At 45.3% G+C, this 16111-nt stretch overlaps 2 protein-coding genes across 2 annotated transcripts in view; both read left to right on the top strand.

The window, feature by feature from the left end:
• Positions 1 to 5268: 5268 nt before the first annotated feature.
• Positions 5269 to 15363, top strand: PATL2 (PAT1 homolog 2). Its single transcript, XM_039250049.1, has 15 exons — positions 5269 to 5311; positions 6143 to 6366; positions 7016 to 7096; positions 7800 to 7942; positions 8462 to 8530; positions 8763 to 8904; positions 10039 to 10159; positions 10259 to 10356; positions 10558 to 10611; positions 10710 to 10843; positions 10976 to 11135; positions 11627 to 11767; positions 12628 to 12725; positions 13557 to 13706; positions 15309 to 15363. Exons 1-15 carry the CDS (start codon positions 5269 to 5271, stop codon positions 15361 to 15363), a joined length of 1713 nt encoding a protein of 570 aa, XP_039105980.1.
• A 149-nt stretch (positions 15364 to 15512) lies between these two features.
• SPG11 (SPG11 vesicle trafficking associated, spatacsin) overlaps positions 15513 to 16111 on the top strand; it is an 82088-nt gene continuing 81489 nt past the window's right edge. Inside the window, exon 1 of the mRNA XM_039250081.1 lies at positions 15513 to 15770. Within this exon, the coding sequence (XP_039106012.1) occupies positions 15517 to 15770 (254 nt within the window). The 5' untranslated portion in view covers positions 15513 to 15516. The remainder of the gene's footprint in view (positions 15771 to 16111) is intronic.

Here is a 16111-nt window from a genome sequence, read left to right as displayed (position 1 = left end):
TGCTTCATTGTTGGTGTATAAAAATGCAACCAATTTCTGTACATTGATATTGTATCCTGCAACTTTGCTGAATTCATGGAATAGTTGACTCCTTTACCAATTCTGATGCCTTTTATTTCCTTTTGTTGTCTGATTGCTGATGCTAGGGTTTCCAGCACTATGTTAAACAACAGTGGTGAGAGTGGACATCCCTGTCATGTTACGGGCACTAAGAATCTTGGTCCTATATCCATAATAGGGCTCATCTACTGGTTTTGATTTAGAGAAATTAGCTTCATTTTCATTTTTATTCAGAAATTCTACAAAGTCACGTGGGGTTCATTTAAACATAGGATGTATATAAGAGACTTTTAAATACTGAGAAAAAACTGAAGGTTAGTGGGGGGTGTTGGAGAGAGGAAAATGGGTGATGGGCATGGAGGTGGGCACTTGGGATGAGCACTGGGTGTTATATGGAAACCAACCTGACAATAAACTATATTTTAAAAAATAAATAAACACAGGATTGGAGAACTAATACATGAATTCAGCAATGTTGCAGGATATAAAATCAAGGTGCAGAAGTCTGTTGCATTTCTATATACCAATAATGAAGCAGCAGAAAAAGAAATCAAGCAATCAATCCTATTTGCAATTGCACCAAAAACAATAAGATACCTAGGATTAAACCGAACCAAAGAGGTGAAAGACCTCTACTCTGAAAATTATAGAACACTTAGAAAGAAATTGAAGAGGACACAAAGAAATGGAAAAGTACTCCATGCTCATGGATTGGAAGAACAAACATTGTTAAAATGTCTATACCATCCAAAGCAATCTACACAGTTAATGCAATCCCTATCAAAATACCACCAGCATTGGGGCCCCTCAGTGGCTCAGTTAGTTAAATATCCAACTCTTAATTACAGCTCAGGTCATAATATCATAGTTCATGAGTTTAAGCCCCGCATTGGGCTCTACACTGACAGTGTGGAGTCTTCTTAGGATTCTCTCTCTCTCTCTCTCTCTCTCCCTCCCTCCCCTGCTTGTGCTCTCTTTCTCTCAAAATAAACAAATAAACTTAAAAAGAAACCACCAACAGTTTTCACAGGGCTAAAACAAACAATCCTAAAATTTGTATGGAACCACAAAAGACCTGAATAGCCAAATAAGTCTTGAAAAAGAAAACCAAAGCCAGAGGCATCACAATTCCAGACTTCAAGCTGTATTACAAAACTGTTATCATCAACACAGTACAGTACTGCCATAAAAACAGACACATAGGTCTCTGGAACAGAATAGAGAACCCAGAAATAGACCCACAAATGTATGGCACTAATCTTTGACAAAGCAGGAAAGAGCATCCAGTGGATAAAAGACAGTTTCTTCAGCAAATGATGCTGGGAAAACTGGACAGCAACATGCAGAAGAATGAACTTGAACCACTTTCTTACAGAAATAAACTAAAAATGGATGAAGAACCTAATTGTGAGACAGTAAACCATCAAAATCCTAGAGGAGAAAACAGGCAGCAACCTCTTTGACCTTGACTATAGCAACTTCTTCCTAGAGGTGTCTCCAGAGACAAGGGAAACAGGAGCAAAAATGAACTATTGGGACTCCAATAAGATAAAAGCTTCCAGACAGAGAAGAAAACAATCAGCAAAATAAAAGGTGACCTATGGAATGGGAGAAGATATTTGCAAATGACATATCTGATAAAGGATTAGTATCCAAAATCTATAAAGAACATCAAACTCAACATCCAGAAAACAAATAACCCAGTTAAATGGGCAGAAAAAGTGTTGGGAGAACGGAATAACAACATGCAAAAGAATGAAACTAGACCACTTTCTTACACCATATATAAAAATAAACTCAAAATGGATGAAGGACCTGAATGTGAGATAGGAAATGATCAAAATCCTAGAGAAGAAAGCAAGAAACAACCTCTTTGACCTCAACCACAGCAATTTCATACTTAACACATCCCCAAAGGCAAGGGAATCAAGAGCACAAATGAACAATTGGGACCTCATCAAGATAAAAGGTTTCTGCACGGCAAAGGAAACAATCCATAAAACTAATAGGCAACTGACAGAATGGGAAAAGATAGTTGCAAATGACATATCAGATAAAGGGCTAGTATCCAAAATTTATAAGGAACTCACCAAACTCTACACTTGAAAAACAAATAATCCAGTGAAGAAATGGGCAGAAGATATGAACAGACACTTCTCCAAAGAGGACATCCAGGTGGCCAACAGACACATGAAACGATGCTCAGCATCCCTCCTCATCAGGGAAATACAAATCAAAACCACACTGAGATACCACCTCACACCGGTGACAGTGGCTAAAATGAGCAAATCAGAGAACTCTAGATGCTGGCGAGGATGTGGAGAACACAAACTTGTGGGAACACAAACTGGTACAACCCCTCTAGAAAACAGTGTGGAGTCTCCTCAAAAAATTAACAATAGAACTCCCCTATGACCCAGCAATAGCACTGCTAGGAATTTACCCAAGGGATACAGGAGTGGAGATGCATAAGGGCACATGTACCCCAATGTTCACTGCAGCACTCTCCACAATAGCTAAACCATGGAAAGAGCCTAAGTGTCCATCAACAGATGAATGGATCAAGAAGATGTGGTTTATCTATACCATGGATTACTACATGGCAATGAGAAACAATGAAATCTGGCCATGTGTAGCAACATGGATGGACCTTTAAGGTGTTATGCTGAGCGAAATAAGTCAGGCAGAGAAGGACACATACTATATGTTTTCACTCATATGTGGAATAGGAGAAACGTAACAGAGGACCATGGAGGAGAGGAAGGGGAAAAAAATAGTCAAGGAGAGGGAGGAAGGCAAACCACAAGAGACTCTTAAATACTGAGAACAAACTGAGGGTTGATTGGGATGGGGGAGAGGGGAAAATGGGTGATGGGCATGGAGGAGGGCATTTGTTGGGATGAGCACTGGGTGTTATATGTAAACCAACTTGACAATAAACTATAAAAGAGAAACCAAAAAAAATTTAATAAAAACATTTTTTTAAAAAGAGAAAGAAATGAGCAGAAGACATGAATAGACACTTTTCCAAAGAAGGCATCCAGATAGCTAACAGACACATGAAAAGATGCTCAATATCACTCAACATCAGGGAATTACAAATCAAAACTGCAATGAGAAATCATCTCACACCTGTCAGAATGGCTAACACAACAAACAGCAGGTGTTGAAGATGCAAAGAAAGGGTAACCCTCTTGCACTGTTGGGAATGCAAACTGGTGCAGCCACTCTAAAGAACAGTATGGAAGTTTCTCAAAAAAACTAAAAATAGAACTACTTTACAACCCAGCAATTGCATATTAGGTATTTACCCAAAGGATACCAAAATACAGATTCAAAGGAGTATAGGCAACCCAATGTTTGTAGTGGCATTATCAACAATAGCTAGAATATGGAAAGAGTCCAAATGTCCACTGGCTGATGAATGGATAAAGAAGAGATGGTAGATAGATATAGATATAGATATAGATATATAGATATAGATACATACAATGGACTATTACTCACCTATCAGAAAGAATGAAATCTTGCCATTTGCAATGATGTGGATGGAGCTAGAATGTATTATGCTAAGAAAAATGTCAATCAGAGAGAGAAAATACTATATGATTTCACTCATATGTGGAATTTAAGAAACAAAATAAATGAACATGGGAGGGGGGAAGGAGAGAGAGGGAAACAAACCGCAAGAGACTCTTAATGACAGAGAACAAACTGAGGGTTGATGGAAGGAGGTGGGTTGGGACTGAGCTAGATGCATGATGGACATTAAGGAGGGCACTTGTGATGAGCACTGGGTGTTGAACATAAGTGATGAATCACTGAATTTTACTCCTGAAATCAATATTGCACTGTATATTAAAGAACTTTTAAAAACATAATAAACACAGGATGTGGGCATAGAATTCAGACTCGCTCAGGTGTTAGATGAGGCTCAGGTGGGTCTTAGGTTTTTGCTTACCAGCTTTACTGATGTGTCTTGTTTTCTTTTTACTCCTGAGCTTTTGAACCTATCTCCCACTGGAGTAGCCAAAAAGATATAAGATTGATTATGTAGCTCACGAAAATGAGTTTTCCTTGACGATTTGGCTTCAAAGTCACAGGGGTTCCTCATCAGTTAGAGCTAGGTGGCAGACTTTAACTCAGAAGACCCAGTGAAGGGCGAGCATCACCAGGTGCACTCTCAGGATCCACAAACTCAACGGCTGAGATCTTGGTTGCTAGCAAATCTCCTTAGGATCGCCTCAGGGCTTTTCGATCCAATTTTGATGAATCAAAACCTAAGGACTGAAGGGAACATAGCCTAGTAAATCTCCTATGAAGGGTGTGGAAAACAGGGATCCTTTTAAAAAATTTCTACTCTCAAATATCAATCCCCATAAACTGTACTCACAAACTTGTGGTTAAAAAATGGAGTTTATGGGGGCACCTGGGTGGCTCAGTTGGTTAAGTGTCCGACTTCGGCTCAGGTCATGATCTCACGGTTTGTGGGTTCGAGCCCCGTGTCAGGCTCTGTGCTGACTGCCAGCTCAGAGCCTAGAGCCTGCTTGGGATTGTCTCCCTCTCTCTCTGTCCCTCCCCTGCTCATGCTGCCTCTCTCTCTCTCTCTCTCTCCTTCACAGAAATAAATAAAACATTAAAAAATTTTTTTAATGGATTTTATGTCTCTTGTCCTTTCAAGAGTTTTCTTTATCATTAGATTATATTCTCATACTTCCATCAAGATGCCGTGGGGGATCTTGGGGGATGCTGGCCCTTTAAGGGGGCAGTAGGGGAGGGGCGGGGACTCTTAAATCCAGGGCAGAAAACAAGCCAGGCCTAGGCTGCCATGGCTAAACTAAGGGGAAAGAGCAGCAACAATCCAGTGGTGGGTGTCAGCAACAAGGCAGCTGTGAGGCGTCTGGGCCAAGTGTGTGTCCGTGTGGAAGTGCTTCTTTTCCAGTTCCAAGCTCTGTCCCTTTGCTCCCTGCAGCTGGACTGGTTAGGGCAGGGGGTGGGGCTTTAAAGCAGTCTGAGAGTCCAGGGTCCTGCTCCTCAAGACCCTGGGCCAATACTTCTCTGACAACCTTGCTAGAGGGAGATGGTGGCTGTTTTAGGATGGATGCCATGCCGTCTCCTTATTGAGAAGGAGAGTGTCTCTGGGTTTCTTCCCTGTCTTAGGTTTTCCTTCCAGAGGCTGACAGTGTTCTCTTACCAGAGGAAACAGCCATGGTGGAAGTCTGCCAGCCTGCAAAGACGATCTGTCCTGAAGGTATTGACAACTAGGCTGTAGTATCTGAATGAAAAGGCTTACGGTACAGAGGTTTGTTGGTCTGATTCAGTGGATGGACATGGGCCTGGGTGTCCAGGATTATTGGGAGTGATTTCTAAACTCTCCAACTTGCTAGCTACATTACAATGGTGACTGAGGTCATTTTTCTGGGCCCTATTTTCCTCTGTTTCATTGTGGAATTATCAATAACAGTCTTGCAGGACTGCTCAGAATTAAAAGGACATATACATGTAAGGTATCTGGTGTACAATAGGCTTAAACTGCAGTGAGTCTTGTGGCACCTGGGTGGTTAAGTAGGTCAAGACTCCTACTTCGGCTCAGGTCACGATCTCGCAGTTCATGAGTTCAAGCCCCGCGTCGGACTCTATGCTGGCAGCTCAGAGCCTGGAACCTGCTTCGGGTTCTGTATCTCCCTTTCTCTCTGCCCCTCCCCCTCTCATGCTCTGTCTCTGTCTGTCTCAAAAATAAATAAAACACTTAAAAAAACTTTTTTAAAAATTGCAGTGAGTCCTGGGAGCTGGAACTTGATTGGCTAAGGAGGCACTTAGGGATGTTATGTAGGGGAGAGCAAGTGGAAAAACGTGAGGTGATACCTAATGAGGCAATTGAAAAGGTGTGGAAAGCCAAAGTGGTTGGCACCTGCCAGGTTCTATTTGCTCTAGTGGGAGCAGTTAGGGGCACCTAGGTAACAAGAGGGAGGCATTGTTTGAAGAGGATGCTGGAGATGACTTGTGAATAGAGGTGTTACAGAGAAGTAGCCTCTCTAGAGGAGACTCTTACCACCTGAGTCCCCATCTACTCCCTCCTCAGGCCCCCACTTAAACCGAGGCCCGAGCAAGTGCCACGGCTCCTTGGCTTCTGAGGAGGAGCCAGTATCTGCCTCCCAACTGGAAGAGGAGGAAGATGAGGAGGAGGAGGAGGAGGTGGATTTGGATCCAGATCTAAGCCCAGACCCAGAGGAAGAAGAGGAGGAGGATGAGGAAGAGCGTGATCTCAGGGATCCAGCTGTCCTCAGTGCTGTCCACAGCACCCAGGTACCAGGGCAGGAGGGGGTGGGGGAACGGTTGTCCTGACCCCTCTGCAGCTCACAGACTGTTCCTCCATATCCTTCTCCTCCTCTCCACTCCTTTCCGGTCCCTCGCCTTAATCATTCGGCCATGACTACACGGCCTCCACACCTTTCTAAGATAGACTCCCAGTTAACACTTTCTATTTTAGGCTTGAACCTGACTAGAGACTGTCTCCTTCCTTCCTTCTTCCTATTTCCCACTTAGTTTCTGATGCTGTCTTCACCTTAAAAACCAGCTCCTAGAAGGGCTGTGCACAGCCCATAGGTGCTCGGCCAGCTCCTGGTGCTGAAGGTGAGTTATCTTTGACCCTTGGCCCCATGTCTCAGCAGTTCACTCCTGGAAATACAGGGGAATAAATACCACAACCAGTGGAGAGAGACCAGGTTTCCATACAGAAGTTAAATCATTCAGATTCTCCCTCAACCTATTCCTGAGATACCAGTCTTCCTTCCTCTCAAAGGAAGCAGAGCGGTCCTGATCCGGTTGATTTTGATTACAATGAAGGGCCAGGCATATTGGATGTGACTGGCCTACCTCCACCCCACACCCAATGGACACCAATGACCACATGGGCTCTTTCAAGCCTCAGTCTTCCCCCCCCCTCCCATTCCAGAGAGGTCTTCTCAACTCCCCTGGAATCAAGGCCTCTCGTGTGTTGGGGATGTCACCTGCTTCCTTGAACTTTCTGTGGCAGGTGGGTCACTTAATTCTTCATCCTGTGAGAAAGTAATGGTGTCTGGGGAAGGAGCATGTGGAATGTCCCTTGGTCTGCCCTCGACCTTCGTCTGGAGATGAAGTGCCCCAAGTGAGGTGTGGTATGGGAGGTGGGAGACACCCATAGTCTAGGGAAGCTTGGTACATGGTAGAGGTGGTCCAGGGACAACTTGCCATCTGTATGAAAAAGAGAGAAACGAGAGCCTTCCTTTATCTCCCTACATTTCAGCAGATGAGCAGCATTGAGCTTAAGGCTGGAAAGAGCACCTGACCTTAAGTTAACTGTGTAATTAGAACATGGCCGGGGGTAGAGGAGTTGCAGGACAGCCTACAAGGAGAATGAGAAGACAGTTGCAGCTCTGGGGAGGGCTTCAGAGGAGTCCAAAAAAAAGCAGACAAGCATTGCCCCAGTGGAGCAATGAGAGAAGCTTGAGAGAAGACCATCATGGGGGTGGGGGAGGGCGGAGAGAGTGGTGATGACTCACCAGACAGGAAAAGCACATGCCCCCCCATGGTCAGGGACTGAGGGGCTTCTCCACAGAAGGTTACCAACTCTGTTGGGTGAGGTTCTTATGGAAGAAAAGGCAGGTGAGAATATAAAGGTGGGAAATGGATATGGCGGCAAAAGCAGCATTTGGTTGGTGGAGACGCCCTTTTCCTAGACATCTGAATTCCTCTCTCAGACCCTGGACTACTTCTCTCCAGTTCCTTTCCGGACTACCATTTCCAGTGCCAGTTCTACAGCACGACACTTTGGACCTCGACTTCTGCCACCAGACCCAACTCTATTCTGCAGCTCACCAACCTCATGGCCCCCTAGTTTCAGGTACTGGCTCAGCGAGCTGAGCACCCCAGTGTTTCCCACAGACTGAGCTCTTCTCCAGAGGGTTCAGAAGGTAGTGGCTTGTGGAGGGGTGGGAGCCACTCCACCAACTGCCACAGAAAAACACCTACAGAGACTTAGTAAGAGAAGTGTGTGGTAGGGTCTAGTCATTCTCCCTCACAGATGAGGAAATGAAGGCCCAGGAGTTAAAAAGAATTTACTTGAGGTTAGCTGGCATGGCAGAACTGAAAATAGGACAGAACTCCCAACTCCCAGGCCAAGTGGTTTTCTACTGTGTCAAGAATTCCTGCAGTCAAATATCAAGAAAATCTGTCTTGGAGGGGAACTGAGCCATGCTGAGCTAGGGTTGTGGTATTTGGTGTGGCTGACTTTGGGGAGGCACATGAACAGATGGAGCTGCCTTAGATGTCCAGCTAAGGTTATCAGAGGCTAATTGAATGGGAGGGTAGGGAGCTGAGTGCTTTCTTTCACCAGCCCAAGTTTCTTTCTAAGTATTCCTAGTCATTTGACCCAGCTCCACCCTCAGCACCAACGGATCTTGCAGCTGCAGCAACATAGGCGAGCACCAAGGTAAAGGCTGGATGAGCAGCAGGGTCGAGGGCAGTTCATGTGCATGTTGAGTATTCCTATGTGATTGGGCATCTCCCCAGAGCCCCTGCACAAATAAGACTCTCCCAGTGTTGCCCACTTCTGCACTCTATTCCATCCTGCCCAGATGGCTCCATTCCCTGCTTACCCCTCCTTGGGAAGTTCACTGTGCAGGGGTGGGCAGGTCTAAAGTCCTGTTCCTTCTGGCTTAAAGTCCCCCAGACAAGAAGCCTTGGTCTCAGCAGCCAGATCCCTATGTTAACCTCATGACTCGAAAAGAGAAAGACTGGGTGATAAAAGTACAGATGGTTCAGCTGCAGAGTGAGAACCCTCTCCTGGATGACTATTACTACCAGGTGAGCCCCAGGTGCTCTTCTCAGCCTCTGACTTTGGTGTCAAGTGGGCCTGGACTCAATCAACCCTCTTGCATCATCTCTCCAGCTTTTAGAGGCCATGTCCAGTCATGGGGGAGAGACCTCCCTATAGGAGAGGGGCCATATTTCTAAAGCCCAAGATCGTTCTCTTCTATTCTCCTACACCTCTGACAAATGGGATTATTTACAATTTCCCAAACATTGAGGTTTTATCTTCATCCTTTGCCAAAAAGAATTTCCCCTACTAAGCCTTGAAATATGAACTTACCTGCCTTTGTACACTCTTGTGGACCTTAGAAAGGTCTTGTTAAAAACCTTGATCTACTTACTGTTCTTTAGATACAAAATACATGAATCCCATAAATAATGGGATTCAATTTGTTGAACTGAATATATGCTGGCAGAAATTTTGACTACTTACACTCTGTTCCCTATCTCCCTTTTACTAATGAGGCAGGTTTTAACTACTGATTTTTGGGTTGTCTAAGCTGTGCTCCACTTTCTTCTCTGCCTTTTTGGCACTGCTCCTAAATGAAAGAGCTTTATTCAAATCCTTGTTTGACTCACAGTCAGTGTCTTTATTTTAGCCTGGGATTTTACATATTTCATTGAGAAGATAATAGAGCTGCTGAGCCATTCCTCACCTCAGAAGCATAAAACTGGCCTAGAGTGCTATTGGCTACTGGCCACTTGACAATAGTGCTAACTCTGTACTGCAAGCTGCTGATGGTCTTCATGCCATCAGATAACTGATTTTGGAAAGCACAGGTAGAATCACAAAACTAAAAGGGAGTTGGGGGGGAGGGAGATGTGTGCAATGGGTATCCTGGGAATAAGGAATGCCAAGAAGGTTGCAGATGTTAGGACAGGTTTGCTTCCTGGATTTCCATTTTGCTTTCTGCCTTTTCATCAGATCTGGTGGAGGTACCTAGCTCTTTAAGTCTTTAGTCCCCAATACAGATGGCATAAGGCCCAGGGTACTCAAGATGATTCAGAATGTTGGCAGAGGGGCCTAAGGTGCCAGGATCATTTCTGAAATGAATGCTGTAGGAAAGGGTGTATTAAGAGGTTGCATTTGAGAACCTTAATTCTAAGTTCTCTTCTATGGACTCTCAGGAATATTATCAGAAACTAGAGAAGAAGCAGACAGATGAAGAGCTACTTGGGCGAAGGAGCAAGGTGGAATCCCTCAAGCTGGTAACTCCTTACATTCAGAAAGCAGAGGCCTACGAGTCAGGTGGGACCAGGGCTGACCTGCTGGGTAGGGATAGATACCTAGAGGAACAGAGGGGGAAAGGGGTGGGGAATATGTTTGTCCTGACTTCTTTTTGTGCAGTGGTTCGAATCGAGGGTTCCCTGGGCCAGGTAGCTGTATCAACATGTTTTAGCCCTCGCCGAGCTATTGACGCTGTACCCCATGGATCTCAAGACCAGGTAGAAGTGTTATTTCTCCAGAACTCTTTATATCTCCCCTGTTATGGGGGCACTCTTATGCTTGAGATCAGATTGTGACCTCAGAGCGAGAAAGAAGTGTGGTCAGACTTTGTGTTAGCCTTTCCAGCTCAATTTGTACCTCGCCTGAGGCCTGAGCTGCTGCTATGGAAGTGTGGCTGATGGCCTGGGACTCTCTCCTAGGAGATAGGTGCTCCAAGCAGCCAGAGACTTCAGGTGTTGTCCCGGATCGAGAAGGTGAGATATCCACTCCTTACGGATGAGTTCCTAATTTACCCTTGAGAATGAACTGTTACTCAAATTGACCTCTTCTTTTCCCATCCTCAAATTCCCAGATGTTCCTTCAGTTACTAGAGCTAGAGCAGGGCCAGAAGGATGGGCCTCCACAGCCCTGCTACTCTACACAGCAGAGCAGCCAGATTGAGAAGCTCTTCCAGGCCTTAAAGACCCAGGAGCAGACTAATCTGGAGTGAGTGTGGGAGTCCCCCCAGGAAGGGCAAGATGAGCAAAGACATGGACTTTGCTTCTGTTCCTCCTTTCTGGCATGTAGCCAGAGCCCTCTATGCAGAACCCTGAAAATGTTCTCCTTTCTCACATGTAGGGAGGCAGCAGATGGTTTCCTGCAGGTGCTCTCCGTGAGGAAGGGGAAAGCTCTAGTGGCAAGGCTCCTCCCCTTCCTGCCCCAGGATCAAGCTGTTAGCCTTCTCCTAGCTATCACCCACCATTTGCCCCTCCTAGTTAGGAGGGACGTAGCTGATCAGGTACTGTGGCACTGAGCAGAGAATGCTTTTGTGGATGGGTGAGGGATACTTCCACTTCATCCTCTGTCCCACACCCCCAGAGATGCCAGAGAAAGTGCTGGGCAGTGAGAGACCAACCTGCTACCCGCAGGTGGGGAAGTTCCAGAACAAACTACTATAGGAACAACTGATCATCTTTAGGTGCAATGAACAAAAAAAACACCGGCTTGTGGTTACACAGGTGTCAGTATGCTGTGGAGGTTTGAGAAGATCAGGGCTCCCTGAGAAGTGTGAGCCCCATGTCTAACTTTCTTAGGGAAGGCATCCTAAAAAAAGTGGGTATTGAAGGACCAGTATTAAGGTTGGAGAGACGTGAATGATGAGACGCTTGGTAAGTAACCTGACCAGGAAAGTGCCAAAAACAGATCTACAAGAAAAGGGGGTAGAGGCAGTGCAAGAGGAGGCAAAGCTGTAGTGAAATCTGAGAGAGGTGCTTACTGACCTTCTTGCAGGCCCTACAAATGTTATTCAAACCTCTGGGCAAATGTATCCGTCACTTGACCTTCCATGAACTCCTCCAAGGACTTCAGGGGCTGATGTTGTTTCCACCTGGCTCCTCGGAGCGACCAGGCACTGTGATCCTTCAGAACCAGGTAACACAGTGGGGAGGCTTTTCTCTTGCCACAGATGGTCTTCAGGTACCATCACAGGCAAGGAATAAGCAAGGGAGTGCTAACTTTCCATCATCTCTGCATACATGTATATCTAGTACATCTAATAAGCACTAGGATCATTCCTATCTAGTAGCGCTAGGATCACCTGGAGAGTTCATTGAATACCAGTTCCTTGGTCTCATCCCTAGAGAGTCTCATTTAGTAAACCTGGAGTGGGGCCTATACCTTTGCTTTTCTAACAAGCTCCCTGAAGGTGTTGAGATGGACCTCTAGAGCAGAGGTCACCTAAATTTTTGGTTGTTTATCCCTTTTAGTAAAAAGTGCTGAACCATGTATCACCCATGTGTTGTCTATAGGTCCTACACATATAACACTATACTAAGTACATACATTTATTATATAAAGATAGAAAATTTTAAGTGACGACTCCAGGTTTGAAAGTTCTGATACTTTCCAATTACCCCAATGGTTTATCTCGTGAACCCCTCTCTGAAGATCTTTGCCTAAAGCAATGCTTCTTTCAGTGGGGTCCACAAACTACCTGCATTAGATTCCTGGGTCTACTCCTGATCTATAGACTCTGACTCCTGAGAGTGGGACCCCCAAGTGTGCATTTAATCAACTCTCCATAAGGATTTTCTGGAAACTTGAAAGCAGTGATTTCCTTCGAAAGGTCTGAGAGTTCTTTGGCCGGCCACTGTAAAATCTGACCGTTTACAAGTGTTGTGTTACAGTTTTACATGTGAACCTTCCCTTTTAGTTGGGAACATGGCAGAGCCAGGAAAGCACTGCTTGCCTGTGGTGAAATAATTTTACCTTGGATATTCTATCACTTGCAGTTTGGAATATCATTGCTCTATGCCCTGCTGAGTCATGGGGAGCAGCTGGTATCCCTGGAGTCTTCCCTTAAGGAGCCCAACAGTGATCATTCAGCTTGGTAAGATCTTAAAGGCCTTGTAAATAATTTCAGTACCCCTGGGATGTATAGGCTGAGTCAGATGAGGTATTGCTGAGTGGTATATTCTAGTACTGGGGAGGAAGTCATATAGAGAAGGGAATGCTTGCAGAGTTGGAGCTGTTCTGCCTTTTAATTTTTTTTCCTTCTTTAATATAGCGCCCTTGAGTGTTTGTTTCCCATAGAGGGCAGCATAACAGCAATTAAAGGGATAAGCTTTGGAGTCAAATAGACCTAAGTTTGAATTCTGCCTTCATCACTTACTAGCATTACATTTTTCAGGCATATTACTTCACTTCTCTTAGCCTGTTACCTCATCTATAAACTAGGGATCTAGTTTAAGAACTTAAAAGAGTTCTTATTTTTATTTTTTTTTTTAATGTCTGTTTATTTGAGACAGACAGAGTGAGCGGGGGTGGGGCAGACAGAGATGGAGACAGAATCTAAAGCAGGCTTCAGGCTCTGAGCTGTCAGCACAGAGCCCACTTTGGGGCTCAAACTCACAAGCTGTGAGATCATGACCTGGGCTGAAGTTGGACACTGAACCAACTGAGCCACCCAGGCTCCCCCTTTTTTTTTTTTTTTTTTTTTTTTAGTGTTTGTATATATTTGACAGAGAGATGGGGAGAGAGAGAGAGGTGGGGAGGGAGGGGACATGAGCGGGGGAGGGGCAGAGGGCCTGAGACAATCTAAAGCAAGGAACTTTGGAGCTGTTAATATAAGAAGGAGGATATCTAAAGCACTAAGCATTGTCTGGCACATACAAACTCTTCAGTACAAAGACTGATGTTTTCTTTTTCCTCTTCCCTCCAGGACAGACATGGTGGTTCTGATCGCCTGGGAGATAGCCCATATGCCGACAGCCTCTCTGGCAGAGCCCCTAGCCTTCCCCAGCAACCTTCTTCCTCTGTTCTGTCACCATGTGGACAAACAATTGGTACAGCAGCTAGGGGCGAGGATGGAGTAAGTGATGGCAGAAACAAGGTCCTAGCCCCTTGTTCAAGCCCAGTCTAGGTTCTGTCACTTAGTTCTTTACTTCTTTTAAGTGAAGAATATAGAGGATAACTTGTTTTTTAGAAGTAGTTCCAGACACCGGCATTTATTGAGTAACCAGTTGGTCCATATTAGGGCCATAAGGCCTGTTTTTTCAGTCAAACTTTTTAATTTATTCTCAGATGTCTTTGCTCATTTATTATGCAAAGCTACTTAAGGGCAAGGATTAATAGAAGCTGAATGGTTAATTAAAGATATATTTAATAGAGGCTGAATGGTTCATTGAAGAAATACTTAAGGAACAACTACTCTAAGGTAAAAGCGTGAACAACTTAAAGGTCACTTCTGGCCTCAGAATTTACCATCTACTGGAAGGAGTCAGATATCAAATCACACAAATATTTTAGAAAATATAATTATTTACAGTTAATATCTGTTCTCTTTGTAGGCTTGCTTGGATCTATTGACCCAGTTCTGGAATATGTACATGTAGGAAAAGTTTAATCATCAGATGCTAGCTATAGGAGTTATGTCTACAGGAATCCAGAGAGTCTGAGGACATTTCCTATCCCTTGATACATTGGAGGACCCCAACCAAAACATTTTCTTATGCTTGCCTTAAAAACCTGTGTGATATGCCTTAAATGGCATGACATGATAAGGTATAATTAAAGAGCTAAAAGAATGATGTGTTCAAACTTGTAAGTTAGGAGGTAAAATGAAAGCCATTTTTTTTCTTGTGAACCCAAGAAGGTCCTTAATAAAAGGAACAAGGCCTTGTTACGTCTAACAAAAGTATGACCTGGAAATGTCTTTACTGTTGCCATTTTTTTTTTAAGTTTATTTATTTTGAGAGAGAACAGGGAAGGGGCAGAGAAAGAGGGAGAGAAAGAGTCCCAAGCAGGCTCCCGTAGGGAGTCTGATGCGTGGCTGGAACTCAAAGTGTGAGGTCATGACCTAAGCTGAAATCAAGAATCAGATGCTTAACTGACTGAGCCAAACAGGTGCCCCAAAGGGGGAGAAAGCAAGGCAGAAGAAAAAAATTTTACAGACTCAAAGTCCTAGAACAAGAAGATGTGAATCTGCACAAATGGAGGAAGTGGCCTTTGGTTACCTGTGTGGGAATCTGCTAAGATACTGCTATGTATTAGGAGACCTTTCTAAATTCCTATTCGACACCCTCCTTCACCCTCTCTGTTCGTTCCTCTCCAGCTCTGCTGAAGATCTTGTATCCTACTTCCTTGATAAGACTAGTTATGAAACGGTAATTGTACCACCACCCCTTAACTACCCTGTTTACCTGCCCTTTATAACGGATATTATTTGACTTGAGCATTCAGGTCAACTCCCTATCGATGGAGCGGTCCACCTTACCAAAGTCGTGATACCACCCAGGTCCTGTAAGCGAAAAGAACAGCACAATAGGAAAAGCAAAGGAGAGAGAGGCATAAACCGGGCTCCAAAAGAGCAGACGCATTTAGTGTAAAAAAGGCTGAGGGTTATGTCAGAGTGTGTAAAGCTGCTGCAGCGTGTCTTACTTAGGCCGCTAAATTTGGCCCTTAACTCTTTCAGGGTAGTTAAGCAAACAGGCTTGAGTAAAAGGCAGATGCGGCTTCGAGGGGGATAGGGTGGTGCCTGCCTTCCAAAGGCTAGGAATGCAATCAGCCGAGGCAGCTCAGCTGTCTATGCCTGAATCAGGAGCCAGCGAGCGAGGCGGCTACAGTGCGCATGCCCAGGACGCAGCTGGGCTCAGGTGACCGGAAGAAATGGCCCGACCAAAATGGCTGCAGAAAAGGCAGCCGGCAGGGCTGTCCCCTCGGGTAGCTGCAGCGCTAAAGCCATGGAGCGGGTTCTACCTATGTTGTTGGTGCCAGTCCCAGAGGAGGCAACAGGGCGGCTGGGATCCCGGGCACAGTTGCACAGAGAGCAGGAGGTTCTGGGGAGCCTGACAGCTGCTGGCAGCCTGCAAGTGCTTTCCTTGGCGCCGGGCGGCCGGAGTGGGGGTGCCTGCTGCCTCAGTGGTCCCTTTCGGCAGTAAGTGCTGCGGGAGGGCTGGGCAGTGTGGGAGGGGTCCGAAGCCTTAGCTCCGCTGGCCCCAGTGTTCCTCTCGGTTGTGGAGGTAGCCGGGAGCGGAGCGAAAGCCGCAGGTAACACTTCAGAGGTGATCCAGGTGCCTTCTTGGAACCCTGTCCTCTCTTTCCAGCCCACCCTCGCTTTCCTTGGGGAGGGGGGGGGAGGGAGGACGGGGTGGGAACAGAAGGTATACAGCTCCTCTTCTGGCCTTAGGGAACCTGGAGTGGATCTTAGCTCAGGCACTAATTAATTCAGCATCGGTTGACTAATCGTTACTGTGCTGTCTATCTTGCCCTTTTTTC

Source organism: Hyaena hyaena, unplaced genomic scaffold (genome assembly GCF_003009895.1).
Source record: "Hyaena hyaena isolate Hyena2069 unplaced genomic scaffold, ASM300989v1 scaffold_361, whole genome shotgun sequence".
In the NCBI taxonomy this organism is placed as follows: Eukaryota; Metazoa; Chordata; class Mammalia; order Carnivora; family Hyaenidae; genus Hyaena; species Hyaena hyaena.
The sequence above is the reverse complement of the archived record's forward strand: the minus strand, read 5'-3'. Positions and strand labels throughout refer to the sequence as shown.